At 47.6% G+C, this 17,119-nt stretch overlaps 2 protein-coding genes across 7 annotated transcripts in view; both read left to right on the forward strand.

Moving 5' to 3' along the window:
• CRACR2B (calcium release activated channel regulator 2B) overlaps positions 1-2,937 on the forward strand; it is a 41,455-nt gene extending 38,518 nt beyond the window's left edge. For 5 of the 6 annotated variants that reach the window (XM_042884627.1, XM_042884631.1, XM_042884630.1 and 2 more), the window contains 2 exons: positions 424-1,680; positions 2,006-2,937. In XM_042884627.1, coding sequence (XP_042740561.1) covers positions 424-505 — 82 coding nt within the window. In that variant the 3' untranslated portion in view covers positions 506-1,680; positions 2,006-2,937. The remainder of the gene's footprint in view (positions 1-423; positions 1,681-2,005) is intronic. The other variant, XM_042884628.1, reaches the window with a different exon arrangement.
• Positions 2,938-6,870: 3,933 nt separating this feature from the next.
• The window catches only part of CD151 (CD151 molecule (Raph blood group)), a 31,836-nt gene continuing 21,587 nt past the window's right edge, over positions 6,871-17,119 (forward strand). The window contains exon 1 of the mRNA XM_042884634.1: positions 6,871-6,948. The gene's annotated coding sequence lies outside the window, so the exon portion shown is untranslated. The remainder of the gene's footprint in view (positions 6,949-17,119) is intronic.

The following is a 17,119-nucleotide window of genomic DNA, read 5'->3' on the forward strand; positions in this document are numbered from 1 at the left end:
ACTTAAATGTTTATTAACTGTGATGATTTAAGTAGATAAATCTTGCCTCCCATAGCACATGCTTTCAGCATATTTTATTACCATGCTGCTGCCAGGTGCTGCCCAGAGAAATGAAGTGAGCAGCCTGAGATTCTACCATCAGTGCAGGAGCTTGGAAGCAAGTTACATGCCACTTGTTCAATCCGGTGTTCTGACTACACCATGCTGCCCCCTCTTGTCCATGTTCAGTTCCTTTCTGTTTCCTTGGAAATTCATGCTCATTTTCTGTGTGGTTTATCTTGTCCAGCTCCCAGACACAGCCCAGTCGCTTTTTACAATCCTAAACAGCCCTGGCTGATGGGAGAGCAAAGGGCACAGTCAGATGCCAGTGCAGGAAGAGTTGAGTAGTTCAGTTTTGTTCTTGATCTGTGCTGCTTGTTCCAGGTTGCTGACAGCACAAGAAGACAGGCAGAGGGAGAATGCCCTGCAGCTGGAAGATGTCAGGAGGAAAGGGTGCTGCACATAAGGAACATCAGTATCTCAGCAAGAGCCAAGGGTCAGCACCGTTGGAATTCCTTCTCAGCAAGTTGAATCTGATGGTATCATGTCTGCAGAGATTTAGGGAATCTGCAACTTTTTCCCATCTGGGAATTTCAAGGCACTCAATCAGGGCAGAATGTGCATATGATCTGTACTGTTCCCTTTCCCACCTGCATGTCCAGCCCTGATTATAGGAGGCCTCTGATCTCTTGGGGGAATTTGGCAGGCCTTAGCAAATGGCACAGACTTGGTCCTCTGTCCAGAGGCATCATTTCCATGTAAAATGATGAAGTCTTGCTCCTTTAGTTTCTGGCAAAAAGGTTGTCTTGCAGCAGAGGGGAGGACACAGAGGGTGTTAAATCGATTATTTTAGTATAAGAAATAAAGAGATGATTTTAAATTTCGGCTAACTCTAGGTAGTGAATCTTTCTCTCACTAAGAGCAGGATTTTCTTGGCTCTATAACAGCAAAGCCCAGCTGACAGCTTGCTGTGGTAGATAGGGAAGCCTTTGCCTGTTCTTCTAAGATCTGAATCAGGCTCTGCACTTGGTTGGAAATCTGGTTTGACTGGCCAACACTGTAGATAACTGCTTCCATATGTGGATATAGCATGAACTGCTAAAACCATTCATCCCACTGGCTTTCTTCACTGTGCTACCCTAACGAACTTCGCTACTCTCCTTCTTGTACTGTTCACAGAACACAGAGCAGTTGCCCTGGGACTCGCAGGCGACTGCTGCGCTGGTACGTGCTGCTGTTCCATAACCTGTTGTGGGAGCTGTGCTGTATCTACTGGGAGCCATGTATAGCCTGTTCTAAGGCTGAATGCTGCCTGCTTCCTCCCATTCTTTTATTCTTTCCTGAAAGGTCTTCAGCAGTTAGGAGTGCACATATCCGCAGTACTGAAATGTGCCCAGATTCCACCCCGTTGGCCTGACAGCAGTGCTTTGAAATGTACTTGGGCTGGAAGCACGAGGCAGCTGCCTCAGCTGCAACGGGTACATAGTGAAATTTTTGCTTTCACAGTGACCTTGTGCATTAACCTCAATTTCCTTATGAAGGGCCTCAGCAAGAGAAGGGCTGCACCTATTCCTGTTAAGAAGGAGCTTGTTTTCCACCATGGAGTGGTGCAAAGCAGAATGAGAAGACATGATGGCTGAGGTAGGAACTGGCCCCACAAGCATCTCTCTCAGCTGCCTTGGCTCTGAGTAGCTGCTACTGTGCCTGGGTGTGAAGAGCCTTTCTTCCTCTGTTTTGTAGCTCAGTTGTTTTTAAAGCTTTGTGGCTTTCTCCTTGAGCCCATTTCTTTATGTGTCTTTGAAATCTTGGGCACAATATGTGATACTGCAGCTAGGAAACAGTTCTCCAACCCTCAGCATAGGCAAGGCCTGTATTTATCACCTCCTTCCTCTCATGGGATAAGGCAATTACTCTGGCTCCAAATATCTGTTTGCTGCACAAATTTCTCTGGGAATATTCCATGCAGGAAAAGTGATCTGAGTCACCTACTGCATTACACAGTCTTTCCATGGTTCCTCCCAGTGCCATTTACTTCTAGTGGGAAAGAGGAAGATTCTCTTCGGAAGAGCCAGGTTCCTGACTTAAAGAAATAGCCCAAAGTACTAAGTGTCTGCTCAGTCCTTACTGCTGTGGTTCTTGCTATTGTACAGCTGGTGAATTTAACTGCACAAACTGACCAGGAAGCCGTACATTAGAAGAGGTCCTGAAGAAACTAGGGCTTCTGGTTTTGAGCTTAGGTAACACCAGCAGCGCTTCCAGTGGAACTGCTAATGTTTGCAAGAAAGGATGTTTGTGAAGTGAAATCTCTGTTCTTGGAAAACATAAAACTTTAGACTGCCTTGTACCAGATGACTGTCCAAATGCAGATGTGGATTTTGTGCATTCTAACCAATGTGGCCATGGAGGAGTACAGACACTGTCACCTGCTAAGTCACTAAAATTCACTAGCTGAGTTGGAGGAGCTGCTGTCAACGATTCATTTGCATCGTGCTCCAGTTGTAGGTTAATAAGAACTGGCAATAAGAATTGACATCTTCAGTGGGCACATCAATAACACCAAAATTTACTTACCTGCAACAGCATGCTGGGCAGGATTTTGGAAGCTGCAGCAGAAGAAAAGTATGGTATCCAATCTGCTAATATGGTTTGAATGTGCAGCTCCCACACTGTGTAAAAAGCACATGAAAGATAAAGGAGTAAAGTATACCTGGCACACACGTACCATGCAGCATGTGGTAATTACCTTCCTCAGCACTGTCATACTGCAACAGGAAGAACTACCACGTGTTTGTTTTTTGTTTGTTTTTGGTTGGTTGGTTGTTCTTAATGTACAGTCTTAAGGATGTTTTCTTAGCGGGCAAGCAGGGTGCAGGCAATAAAGAAATACTGTCTTGCAAATGTTTGTGTTGAGTTTTTTTTCAGGAGTTGCAAGAGATTCAGCCTCACTTGATTTAGTTGCCTGCTGCAGCATGTAGTGCTCAGGAAGGGTTGAGAAGTGTGTTCCTGGTGGGGATATGTATAGGAGACTTGTAAGTAATAAGCAAGGAGTGAGTGGATGAGAAACCCTTGTTTCCAGAGAAGCACAGGAGCAATTCATCTGCTGTCTTATTTTTTCTCTTTAAAACAGCCAGAGTCTGAGTCTGGATGATCAGGGAAGGCAGAGCAGGGGGAATTAAGGAGATGCTTCCCCAGAGTCTGGGGCCAGCGTAGAGCTTTCAAACATGGCACATTGTTTCCTTGTATCTATGCTTGTAGAACCAGACATATTTAATAACGCTCATGCATCCTGTTCACCAGAGTTAGGAATTTCATAGCTCTTAGACCTTGTACCCTATATTTATTTCAACATGTCAGTGTCTTACAGAAGTATCTATCCATAGCTCTGGCCACAGAAATTATTACTCATTTCCCTTGCTATAAACAAACAACACAGGAAGTAGTGCACTGTAACTTTTTTTAGCAGGAACAGGGTGAACTTTTGTTTTGCCTATGATAAAGTGGCACAGAGGTTGGACAGCAGTAAGCACTAGGGTGTGTTTTATACTGGATGGTGCAATGGTGTTTTGTTGGTTTCCTGGACAGTATTTACATTTCCTATTGGAAGACCTAGACACTCACAACTGAAGAAGCAGAAGAACCCTTGACTCTGTGTATCCACTCCTTTGTAATAACTAAAACATTGGTGTGCAATCACTGCTATTTTCATGAAATAAGTCCAAAACACAGCACCATACCAGCTACTATGAAGACAATTAATGAGATTCCAGCCAAAACCAAGACAGTGTGAGAATTTCTCCTGTTGCTGAATGGAGATCCTGGGAGAAGCCACACTCTTCGAGTGACTGTTGGCAAGCCCAATATAAGCAAAAAGCAAATAACAGGGACATCCTGAGGTGGTATGAGATAATGGATGAAAAACTGACTGGCTGAGAGCTTATTGCAGCACTGCATTGGCTGCAGTCTCTGAGTGGACAGGTGACTTTTTGCACATAATCTATAAAGCATTTTGGAAATGTATCACAAGAAAGTACACTTCTTACGGCCTGGAAGCTTATGCTGGCCCATGCAGCAGTGCAGCTGTGTATACAATTGGGCTAAGAGCAAAGAAGAAAAAAAACAGCTGCTCTGACAAGCCCCCACAGTCCCATAAAGTTCTTGCATGCAGGCAAGGGGACCCTGCTTTGCCTTGCGTTTCACTCATCTCTTTCATGTTAATATGCTAAGGATAAACATAACAGGATTAGCCTGACAGCATCTCTTTGGCAGGCCAAAATAGGGATGAAGAGAGAGCATTAAGCCGTGGTGCTAAGTTTAAAGCTTTCCCATGGGACAAATGAAGGAATCACGAAAGGCCTTGGATGTTTGTTTGTTTTTACCTATGACTGTGATAGGTGAGACAGGGGGGTAAAGCTCAGGGAATGATAAATAGCATTGCTAGAAAACCCCTGTAAGAGGACAGATGAGGATCTTGATTCTCTGCTGTTTTAACACTGTCACTTCTACTTGAGCGTGTTGGAGACATGACAGCATTTTCCACTCATCTCATGTGCTGCGTTCTTGGGGCTGGAGGCTCAGTGGTGTTGACCCAGAGTGCCTGGAAAGAAACTGGGCAATGCAGGACCCCACTTGCAAAGGTTCATCATCAATCAGTGATAAAGCACACGCACCCAGCTTTTGGCTGTGGCTTTATGGAGTGCCTTTGCTCTTTCCAGGCAAGCTTGTTCCTGAGGTGCTGCTCATAGGAATTTCACAACTGCATAGTGGCTCACCAGTTGCCCTAGAGCCACTTTATTCCAGCAGCTTAAACTCCAAGAGATCCATCCACAGACATTTAATCAGTCCCTTTGGGTCTCTCCTGGATTATTTTCTCTTCTGTCACCCTCTACTGTTAATATATTTTCTCTCTTTTTGCTTATTAATTACTTAGTCCTTATATAAAACAAATACTTCATGTCTGGATATAGATGTATCTTGGAACTCATGCTATGTACCTTTAAATACTTCATTTGAAAATCTCTTGGCTCCAGTAGATCCACTGTACTGCAGCTCAGTGCTTTGGTAGTTCGTTGAGCTGCTGTCAGTCTGCTCATTACTTATCTGCCTGTTAATGAGCCATGCTGAAATTTCAGTTGGTGCAGCTACAATAATCTGGCTCCAGATTCCTCGAGCCCCTGAGGCACGCTTTAAACATCTCAAGCCAAGCAGTTTAATATGGCCTGATTTTGTGAGCAGAAGATTAGCTGCATGCTTCTTTAGAAGTGACTAGGCCACAGTAGAACTGGCCAGATAAAATTAGTTGTTTTTTGAGATAAAGATATATCCAATTAATCGTTTACAGAGGTTGCATTTGTGCAGTTCTGGGCAGAGGTGGTGGTGACGGCTCCTACAGGTGAGCACTGAAACAGCAAAGTGTTGCAGTGTAAATCCCTGCATGACACAACCGTGCTACTGGACTCCTGCATATTCCTGAGGGACTGGGGGGAAAGGGGACACTGTGGTATAGCTCACGATTATCTGCAGGCTTTCCTTTTTCTTGCCCTGCCCAGCTCTGTGTGAAGTGGGCTGTTGTCTGCTGATTTTGGTCTAACACAGCCCCTGTTCTTTGAACGCGCCCCTTCCCTCTGACTCACTGCAAACCGGATGATGGTGAACATCATCAGAGCAAAAGTGCTGAGAAGTGAGTCTCTCCTAGCAGTCCATACAGAACTACTTAGGCTGTCCATCTTGGTCTGTTGCCTTAAAGAGTGTGGTATCCATTGAATAATTGAATACTCACTGAAAAAAAGGTGAAGAAGAGGGGGCTCAGGGGAGACCTTATCTCTCTCTCTACAGTGACCTGAAAGGAGGTTGTGGCGTGGTGGGGGTCAGCCTCTTCTCCCAGGAACAGTGATAGGATGATATGGGGAGGTTCAGGTTGGATATTAGGAAAAAATTCTTAGAAAAAGCGGTGGGGCAGTGGCACAGGCTGCTCAGGGAGGTGGTGCAATCACCATCCCTGGACGTGTACAAGGGAAGGGTAGATGTGGCACTGAGGGATGAGGTCAGTGGGCATGGTGGGGTGGGCTGGGAGTTGGGCTTGGTCATCTTAGAAGTCTTTTCCAACAGGAATGATTCTATGAAGTGACTGGGTACATGGGACCCTAGTTAAGGCACAGTAGAGGCCAACAACCAGTAGGCCCTCAACTGGCCTTTTCCGTCTCTCCCTGCTCAGCTCTCATCCCTTCCCAGCCAGCCCTAAGAAACTGAGACCGCTCAGTCTCTGAGGGGAGCAGGTGGGGTTTCCCTTCCTGCAGATCCCAGCGGGCTGCTAACTGCGGTAGTTGGACCGAAGTTGAAATGAGGTAATGGAAGGATGAGGCAATGTGCCAGTCAGGGCTTGATCTCAATGTGCAGGATGTCTCCTGGAAAGATCTTTAACCAGCAGCTCTGACGCCTCTAAAAAGGGAAAGGCTTGGAAAAAGAAGAGCTCGTGTTCTTCACAACGTGGTGCCTGCGGCCATGGGAACGGCGGGTGAGGTAAAGGCGGCGGGAGGCAGAGGTCGCTGCCGCAGGGCGCGCTTTCGCGCTTGCACAGCGCGCCGAGACCGCGCCGCAGGCACTGCAGGTGGACGGAAATCGGGGTGCTTTGTTTTACAAAAAAATTATTTTATTTTATTCTATTTTCCAAAGCCGAAGGGGCTCCGACAACACACGCCGGCCGCCGGGCGGACTGTACGTGAGGGCTCGCTGCCGAGGCACCGCCCGCTGGGCGTCCCGGGGCTGGGCCGGGCCGGGCGAGCCGTGCCGCCCTCCTCCCCTCCCTCCCCGCTTCCTGCCGTGCTCCCTTCCCTCCCTCCCTCCCTCTCCGCTCGGCAGGTCGGGGCGCGAGGCGGCGCGGAGCACGGCGGTCCGGCGCGGTGCCGTTGAGGGGTGAGGCGGGGCGCCCCGAAATGGCGGACGCACGGGGTGTGAGGGGGGAGCGGCGCGCGGGGCTCCCCGCGGCCGGTAGCGCTGTGTGGCGCGGGGCGGGAAGCGGCGAGGGGGCAGCGCGTGGGGGCTGCCGGCCGGGAGGCGGCGTGTGCGTGCGTGTTTGTGTGTATTTGTGTGTTTGTGTGTATTTGTGTGTGCGTGGTGCCCGGGGTGTCCGAGGGCCGACTCTGTTCTTTCCCCTTGAAAGGTGTTTTTCTTGTCCTGCCCCTACTTCAACTTGTAGGGCTGCTAGAGGCAGAGGATGGGGAGAGTGGGGCCGGGTAGGAGTCCGGGCGATGTCCCGCTGCCTTCACGTGGAGCTGGGTCAGTGCTGCGCTGTGTGTCCCTCGCCGTGAGTGCTCTCCCGGTAGTTTCTGCTGTGTTGTCTTACAAAGACTGCAAACTGCTGTACGTTTAACAACAAAGTAAAATCTGGTTCTTCTCAAGGACGTCCATGATCAACCTGTTGCGGTGTCCTGCTGTATCTTGACGACCCCTAGAAGCTTACGCTTGCCCAGAGCATCCCTCGAAGCGCCCCTCCCTCATGTCCCTCACGCGCTGCCTTTCTTTCTGTGAGAGCTCCAGCGGTGTCTGCTAGAACAGGGGGTCAGTAAATGTCATCACACACCAGAGGTGGTGCCCAGGGGCTGCCATTTTCTTGAACCAGTTTTGAAGCACGGCCCTTTTTCAAAAGATGTTTCAGTTGCCCTGGGTGAGGCTGTTGCCTAGACTCTTAAGGGATCTTTGGTGCTATAGATGCTGTCTGGGTGTTGCTGGGGCTGGAGAGTCTCAGGCAAATGTCCTTCCCCATCTGCTTGACTGCTATTGCTATCAAACGATGATTGCTTGAGATGAGGAGAGCATAGCGTGGCTCTTTTGAGCTGTTACAGGCTGAAATGAAGAGGAAAAGAACTGTTTCAGATATGTCTCAGCACTGAGCAAGCTTGGTCTCAGTAAGTTTGGTGGTGGACAAAATGAGTGATAGACTGAGCAGAACAGCTTGAACATGGGAGGTGACTGAGTTCGTGTAAACTGAGTGTCTAGTAGTCTTTAGCATAAACTGGGGTCTACTTTTCTATCATTATCTCAGGCTTTCATGAGTAAAAGCTACCATTTTAAGGAAATCTCTTTGACACCTCTGTTTGATGTAGCGCGTAATTTGTCTGTGTGGGGAGTGGCTCTTCACTAAGCTCTATTTCATGGAGAAGAAAAAGGATCTGTCCTTCATGCTAGTCATAGTTAAGAGCTGTGATGCTGTGCTAAAGGATGCTATAGGTAACAAAAACTACATGAGCTCAAGGTAAACTAGAAAAGCAGGTGCAAATTTTTTTCTGAAGGAGTTTGTACATAGGACAGGATCCCAATCCAGAAACTGTTGGGATCTTGGGAATATTTGGGACAGCATCACTTAGAGTTTATCAGAGTTTTACCAGAGATGGCAGCCTGTCAGAGAGAGGTGTCCAGCATGTGCAGGTCTTTGCTCTGGCTTGGTACAGCTGCTCAAAGATGCTGGTATTTCAAGTCAGATATCCTTGCTGAGAGCTTGGGTTGTGAGTGGAAGCAGCCAGCAGCCTTTGAGCTCCTCTGTGTAAGTACCCTGAGATTACATCCTTGCTCTGTAGTGTCCTGATGTCCTTGTGTTCCTGTTATGGACATCTTTTTATCCACATGCCTTTTTCTGCAAAAAACATCTTGTTCTGAAACTTCCATCAGCTACCCAATGCATGTGACTTCTGTTAAATAATAGTTTCTTGGTAGAGTCCTTCTGTAACAGGGGAGAATTATTGGTCTCAGCTGCCTGGTGAAAGTCCTGGCAGTCCTTGTTCTACATTGGCCTCAGTAAACAATAAGAACATATCTTGTCTGTTTGTTTGGAATAATGTCCCATGTGTGACAGCTGTTCATGTTTCGCTCTGGAGTCCAAAGTGGTTAGTCCTTCCTGCCACATTTTCCTCCTATCTCAAGGCAGGTATACTATGGGAGGACTTGCTTTTAGGGACAGTGCGAAGAGCACAGCACTTGAGAAGGAGGAGCTTTGATAGCAAGACTGAAAGTGTGGCTCTCCTCTTGAACCTATGATAGAAGCCATCTTCTGAGTTACCTAAGAGCACCACCTAAAAAGATTTTTCATAAATGCTTTGGCTTCCCAGTGTTTTTTTTTTTGTGCAGAACGAAAGCACCATGCCAGTTTGGAAGCAAGTAGGAAACAGGCACAGCAATTTGGCCTAAGTCTGTATTTGAGATAAACACGACCACATTTCCTGCCCTTCAGGGTTTCACTCGGTGATTTGTGCCGTCATTAGTGCTGTGTAGGATGAACAGCAGCAGCCCTTTGCAGCATTGCTTTTCCTTTATGCTGCCAGGTAGTTCTACTAAAAGCAAAACACGTCTCGTTGTGTCAGACTGCAGCATGACACAGGAGAGATGAACTGCCTCACTTCACTCCCATTGACTGCCAACCCCTTGCAGCCTGTGCAGCATCAGCAGCTTTGCTGATCAGTGTGAGATTTTGTGGCCGTGACCCCTGCTAGCGTGGTTTGGCACGCTGTCTTGCCATGTACTGCCTGTGTTGTTCCTGCTTGTCTGCAGAATTGTTGTGTTCCTCTCTCTTCCCACGGCCCCTTTTCTTCCTCCAAACAGCACACGACGAATTCAGCCTTGAGTGCTGCCATACTGCTGCTGTGCTGGCTTACGCTTCATGTTGCTTCTTTGTGAGTGCAGTAAGGCATACATTGTCAAAGTCCTGGCTCTGCAAAGGACATTTCTGGTGTGGCCTCCTCAAATTTTTGCTATTGGGTGGGAGAGATTCTTCAGCAAGGGGGTGGAAGAAAGCTGCTTGTATCCCTTTGTGAAGCAAAAATTCTAGGTGGGGGTGGCTGATGGCGTGGTGTCTATCTGCTAAGAAGTTTCCAAGGAACATTGCATATTATTCACGGCTAGTCACAGTTATAGTGCAAATCTGTGGCTGTTTCCTTTGCACACACGCAGACCAAGGAACAATTCTCTTGCTTTTGAGGAAGCTGTGAAGGGGTTCTGAGCTATGTGTCCCTGAGTTGGTTGGCCATGGTAAATTCACTTCTGTGAAGTCTGGCTTCTGTTTTGAACAATCTTGTCTGGTGTTTCCAGGTCTCTTGTAACGCAATCATGTTGTTCCTGTGATTTTTCTTGTACCTTCTGCCAAAGAATAAAGCTTTGAGAGATAAAATGTGGAAGTACCAAATGTGAAAAACAAAAATAGGGGAGCTTTGCTATTTCATGTTCAAGTCTACTGCTACTGTCCTCAGTGGCTTTGTCAGTCTGGCTCTTTAAAGCTCATGAAGAGACCCTCCTGCACTCCCCAGCTGTATCTCTGCTCTTGGACTTGACACTAGGTATCTCCAGCTGCTCCCTGACCACTTGTACCAACTGCTGAGGTCATGGAAAGCTGGAGGAAGGGTGACTCCTGGAAATTACAGCACATCCCTACTTCCTTGGCTGCGAGGAATGGAAACCAAGTCTTCCTGGTTGTTTAAAATCCTCTAGATCCTTCTGGTGAAGATCAGGTCTCCTTCCTTCTCTCTTCTTCATCCTTCCTTTCAAACTCTGAACACGCTTTTCCTCTTGCTGCAGCAACATGCACTTTGACAGAGCTTTCCCCCAAGAGTGGTGACCATCTCTCCAATCTGGAAGAAACGCCTCTTTCTGTGCCTGAAGCTCGAGTGTAAAGGGAGGGACTGGAAGGGAAGGGCTGCAGGATGCAGATGAGGTGATCTGTCAGGTCTGCAGAGAGCACCTCGCACCATCCCTCCCGAGGGCACAGAAGCCATTTGCTGCCAGCTCTTGGTAGATATCAGCCCTGTAACAGCAGCACTGATGAGCATCTCGGCAGTGCTTGGCTCCTTCCCCCCTGCCAGGCTCCTCTGCGTGTGATCTCAACAGCCTGGCATCTGGGGGAATGTTTTCAATCAGTCCTATTAATCCTGAGTCCTGGCTGCTATACTGTAATAAAATTCTAGGCAGAATGAGCAGGAGGATAATTGCTGCTTTGCACTCCTGATATTTCATGTCAAAATAAGAGAGGTGGGAGCTACGTTTGTGTATGAGTGGCTCCGTCTGTGTTTCTCACACAAATTGCTCTTGCTGGTCAGGTGCTTATGGTTTTCCCTGCTAGCTGGACATGTGCCAGATGTAGAAAGGGTGTAAATTTAAGTAGCTGGTGGCACGTGTATGTGTGTATAGTGTGCATTTTTTGATGCCAGCAGTGCTGGATGCTAGTGATGTTTATCTAGATAGATGGGAAAGTACATCGGGAATTAATGTTCTGCAGAGGTTAATGGAATACTTAACAGCTATATAACTTCAGTTGGATATTGACCCACAGCCACTGTCAGCAGAGTGCAGACCACCAAATACAGTTTTAATCATCAAATACAGTTTTAATCAGCTCCGTGGTACGAATTCTAGGCTGCATCCACACGGGCTGCCACTGAATTGCTTATCATACCTACTGCTGAGCACGAGTGTGAAAGGTGAGAGTGCATCCAAGTGAGGATGTGGGAAGCAGCGTGGTGAGAGGAAACAAAACATCTTGGGAAAGGCTGGAAGTGAGAAGTGTGGGAGGTGTGAGGAGGGATGTTGCTCAGAACCACAGGTTGTTCCTGCTGGTTTCTCCTGACAAAGGCCCATTATTGCTGAGCCAGGAATAGGTGACATCAAACGCTTGGCACTGACTGTTGTTTCTTATCTATTGCTGGTACTGGGTCTGAATGCAGAAAGAGCAAAGTTCACTTTTGCAGCCCCAGGGAAACAGAACAAAGCAGCGGGAGCTGGGGCAGCAGAAAGAGTTGCCAGGCTCTACCTGGATGTCTGTACTCAAATGGATTTTATCCCTGTAGCTGTGGAGTGCAAGATGCGTGCTCGTTAGAAGCTGCGTGGTTGTGCTGAATTATGCAATGTTTCCCATGTATCTTTGCTGTCAAAAGAGTGGGACAGGTTGGAGATGCAGTAGGAAAAAGATCTGGGTGAGTTGAAATTATATCTGATGCCTCACCCTAGAACACTTTCCCCTTACGTGGGAGAAGTAGACAGGAGAAACACCAAGAGGCTAATTACTATTTTGCACTTCATATACTATGTGCCAAATGAAGTTGGGTTTTGGGGTCTGGGCCGTGTTTGGGTATGACCAGCTTGGTCCACGTTTCTAACCACAACTCCTTTGGCTGGTCAGGTGGTTGTGGTCCTCCCTTGCCAGCTGGAAGAGTGCAGTACAGGTCTGTAGGTGTGTTTCAGGTAGCAGTGCAATCAGCTATTGGATGGAGGTGGCTCCTTAGAAAGGTGTAAGCATAAGCAGCCACTAGTGGAAGCAGATTGCTGGTCTTGTGGGACGAGGCGGGGTGGTCAAGAAGGTTAACAGCTTGGCAGCTGGTTAGATACAAACTGTGGCTTACCAGCCTCATATACACAGAGGGTTTTAGGCTTGTACTGGCTTTGTATATTTAGAATTTCAGCTCTGTACATCACCCAGCAAACTGGTCACTTGTGAATGTAACTGGACTGCAAACAATGGATTATTTGACTTTTCCATTGGTTAAATTCACTTCAACCAAGAGATGTTTGGGGTAGGAATTTCTGGAGGGGAGGTTTCTGTTGTGTTTGAGCCTTAATGGCCTGTTGTCTGCTAATCTGCCAGAGCAAGAGCAGCAATGTCTGCGTGGTTGTTCTCAGAGTGCACTGATCCTCAGTGACCCCAGCAGCCCAACATTAGAGAAAATAAGGGGGAAGCACAGATCCAGTCCATTTTACACACTGTGGGAGCCAGCATGTGGATGCCATTCATGCTGGCATGTCTGGCATGGCAGCCCGTGAGCGTGGAGGAGGCAGGCGTGAGTCACAGCTTGTGAATGTCAGTATCTCTTCTCAGCCTTGGTGGAATCCAGAGGGGAGGAGTTCATGCCCCCGTATCAACCCCCATGTTGCCCTGGAGACAGAGGTGATGTTTCATTTCGCTTCGTGGTGGCCGTAAGCTGCAGGCAGAGCTCCAAGGGTGACTGCAGGGAGCCACCTAAACTGTCCATCTGTTCCGTAAACATAAACCCTGCACATGTTTGGGGAAGTGTTGGGCTTTGTGCTTGTCAATACCATTCGTTCAGCACAGAAGGGGTGGCTCTAGTGCAGTGTGGGAGCACTGCTTACTGAGGAGTGGTGCCACCAGCTAGCAGAAGAATGTCTGCCTTAGGTCTCCCCTCACTATATGGAGAGCAGAGCAGCTCTCTCTCACCCCTGTGAGAGATGTGGCTTAGATGAGAGTTCTGCAAGAGGTGAGGTGGGTGATTTGTGATTTGCCACAGCCTGCTGTAGCCTGCAATTTACCTTGTCATCTTGAGGAGGATTTTTTTTCTTTCCACTTTTATGCATAGGACCTCTTCATACATTTGAGGAGGAGGAACTGTTGGGCTGCTAACTGCTGTGCCTCTGAGTGGTGGGTTGCTGTCTCATTCCTGCTCCTGAGAGGGGAACATACAAGCATATTGCTCAGCTCCTGTGATGTGCTAGGGAATGAGCTTAACAAAGCCTGCTCTGTTCATTGCCAGGGCTTACCTCTGGTGTGTTCCCAGGCAGGAAAAAAGGGAATTTAAAGCCACTGTACTTACAAGGAAAAATCCTGGCTGTTGATCTCGCCTTAGAGTTGGTCAGGGTATTGAGGAAATGTGGTCCTTGACTCACAGCTGTGCCATAAGGAATTTGCAGGGAAGGAAAAGCAGACAGCTGCAAGGGAACACTGCTTACTCTGGTGTCAAGATGTTTGCCATCTTCCTATCACAGAGGAAAATGCTCTGCTGCTGCTTTTTACCAAGTGCAAAGTAGTAGTCCAAAGCCTGGAGCATATGCCAGTGACATTTGAAGAGGCTCCCAAAGGAACAAAGTATGTGGTTACTCCCATTTCTTGAAGTGTTTTTTGAGTCATCCTGCTATTTGAGAGTTAATCCAAGTTGTCCTAGACAGGTAGGATGGACTACTTTAAGCCTTTAAAATTATAACCTTGGAAATAGTGGGAAGTCAATCGAGATTATATGGTCCCTCTAGACGTGAGAATTGGCTCTGCAGGGGGGGGGGGGGTGAAAAAGAATTAGGTATCAAACTCCTTTTAAGCTTTCCTGTAACAAGGCTTGTTCGTACAGTGCTGGAATCACCTGAAGGCGTGAGGAAGTAATCCATGGCAGGATTTTTTAGCTGCATCTGAAATGCAGCCGCTGTGTGCTGACACCTGTTAGAGGAACCCCCTTTCATTTTCTTATCCCTCCCTGCTCCAAACTAAGCAGACCATACTGACGGAGACCTGCCAAAGCCCAGCACACCTCTGAGGTGATTATAGCTCTGTTCCCTTTATGAAGCTGCCACCTGCCCTTTGCCTGTAATTTAAGTGAAGCAGCATGGAGTACCTATATGAGCCCAGCTCCCAGCGCTGCTGCTGGCAGCTCTGGCTGATGGCTAGGGGGTTTCTTTAGAGCCTGCTGGAGTGTGCTCTGAGCTTGGGGACTGCTTTTTGCCTCTGCCTTCAGCCTTGGCAAAGGGCCAGCAAGTAATTGCCTTGAGCACAGCCCTCTCCTTCCAGTTATTTATTCACATGCTGATGCTTCCCTGTCAAGTTTGGAGGCTAATCTAAAAACAGTAGCATAAATGGTTCTGGTGGAGTCCTTAAAGCCTGCTGCGTGGAGGGGCAGTGGAAGGGGGAGAAACGTTGTATTTTTGGCTTGGGGGTTGTTTGATTTTTGCTGGAAGAACTTCCTCAGTGCTGCCTCACGCAGTGTGCATTGGGTGTTTTCAGTATTGCTTCTATAGCAACAGGAAAGAGGCAGCTATGGACTGGGCTCTCAGCTCCAGAAAATGAAAAGTCACTTAATTTGCCCTTGGTTGTGCTTGATATTTGATCTGGCTCTAGTGAAGTGTTTTTAGCTCTAAAAAGGAATAGAACTCCTGAAAGCATTTGATTGCTCCAAATTGGAGACCACTTGAAGATCTGCACCTGTGGGTAGTAATAAGGACTGATGGTCAGAAGAGACTTCTTGGCCGTTCCTGTGGTACTGCTTTTAGAGAAGTGGGTATTTCCAGGTATGACAGCACTGCTGCCTGAGGTGGCTGTGCTGAGCAGGAGGGGAAGCTCCTGTAGGTAGTGCCAGCAGCTCTCTAGCTGCCATACTGAGGTGAGAGTTGCTGTGGGTGACGTTCCCTTTGCCATCAGCACACAGGGTGCATCTCCCCATTCCTGGTTCTGCAGGTATCTGATCTATTCCTAATGCACTGGGAAGTTGTCACTTGTTGCTGAAAGCGGCACTCAGCTAATCAGCAACGTGTCTGAAGCGATAAGACTGTTACCTTCGTTTCCATTGTCCAACCCTTTCTCAACTGTTGTTAAAACACAGCCTTTGTGCAGCTTAGTCTGAGGCTGGCTGCCTGGGTCAGGGCTGTGTTCTGACTTGGAGGACTTTGGCTTTGTCATTTCCAGCACAGAAGGCGCCAACAAGATCAGCCTGGTTAAAGCAAAACAGGTGTTGCACAGCCGTTACATGTAGCCAGCTTTTCTTATGTTCTGCTCTGCTCTTACCTGCAGCCAGGTGTCTCGGGTGCAGGCATGGAACTGCCAACAGGTAGTTTGAAAATGGGCATTTGACAGCTTTGTATTCTTGCAGAGGTCTTCGGAGGACGGAGCAGGTTGGCGGATGAATCTTGAGATGAGAAAAGAATCTTTTCCTACTGCTCCTGTTATATCATGATATCTTTTCTTCGTTTAGTTGCTTTGAGGGACGTTAAGACTCTTTCAGGCTATGAGACTGTTGGACTTTGTGTCGTTGAGAAGCAAGGAACAGTGACATCAACTGCCCATCCTCTCTTCTAAAGAATGCTGGTCGTGTTTTTGCACTTCAAGTCCCAAGCATTCGTTTGTGAGCTAATTTAGATGGCGACCTGCTGTGACCATGCACCTGGGATTGGAAATAGCTAGAAAATCTGCTGGCTTTTAGTTAGTTGCATTTTCACTGCTGAGATTAGTAGGGAATACCAATGAAAGCACCTCTGCAAAGAGATTGCAGCTGAACTCTGTACGCTAGCCACAGCATGTCCTTAGGTTAGTCTTTGCACCAAGCCTGAACCCCTGTGTAAAAACCACCTGTTTATAGAGTGAAGGCATCATTGTGATCACTGCATTATTTGAAAATGGCTTTGAATTCGTGCACAGAATTGCCTGAGTAGCTTTGTGGGGGCTGGGAGCATTGTAATGAGTGCATTTATTGGCTTGGTCCTAGTACTGGCGTGGTGACAGGGAGGGGAGGCTTTGTGCATATTGCATGAAAACACCGAGAACCCGATGGCTTTGCTTCTGAGAGCTGAGCTGAAAATGGCAGTGTCATTAATAGGAGTGGATCAGGAGGAAAGCTGATTCTGCACAAACTCTTCTGTTTAGAAACGCGGCTTAATGCTACTGGTAAATTCTCCAGTGCAGACAAAGCCCTGCTTTTGAAAGCAAAGCAAAACACAATGCCCATGAGCAGAGATGGGAAAACAGAATTTATAATATCAATGGTAGGCTGTAACGAGCATGGTTTGTCATGTCTGTTGGCTAACCCTGACCTGTCTGAATCGCTATTCCTTATCCCAGCAAACTCTCCTTGCTGTGAGCTTTCTGCAAACACATCCCAGCTGCTGATTTCTGGCGCTTCAAGTGCGAAAGAAAAAAGGCGGTTATTGTTTTGTGCCTCAGTTCAATGACTGGTGAAGTGGTTCCTGTGTATAAATAGTGTAGAGTGCGAGGGCATCCGTCTGAATAAAGGAGGCCTTATTAGATACAAGATGATGTTGCTGGACACAGAAGGAGTTCCCATTAATCATGTGCTGGGTGCCGCTCTGTGGGCTGCCTTCCAGCTCCTGCCATGGTCTGTGTTTGGAGGGGGTGATTTTTTCCCCAGGTTATTGAGTGCTGGGAGCAGTGGCTGGGGCTTTCCGAGCTGGGGATGTTTTGCAAGGACTGGAAAGCATTAGCAAGCATTCTTGTTTGTGTTGTAGCAGAACAATTCTGGAGCATGATCACAGTCTTGGGCGTGCTTAATTGTTCTCCTCTCCTCTCCTCTCCTCTCCTCTCCTCTCCTCTCCTCTCCTCTCC

The sequence above is a fragment of the Lagopus leucura genome, unplaced genomic scaffold, assembly GCF_019238085.1.
Source record: "Lagopus leucura isolate 7727_CA_CO unplaced genomic scaffold, USGS_WTPT01 Super-Scaffold_100044, whole genome shotgun sequence".
NCBI classification, from domain to species: Eukaryota; Metazoa; Chordata; class Aves; order Galliformes; family Phasianidae; genus Lagopus; species Lagopus leucura.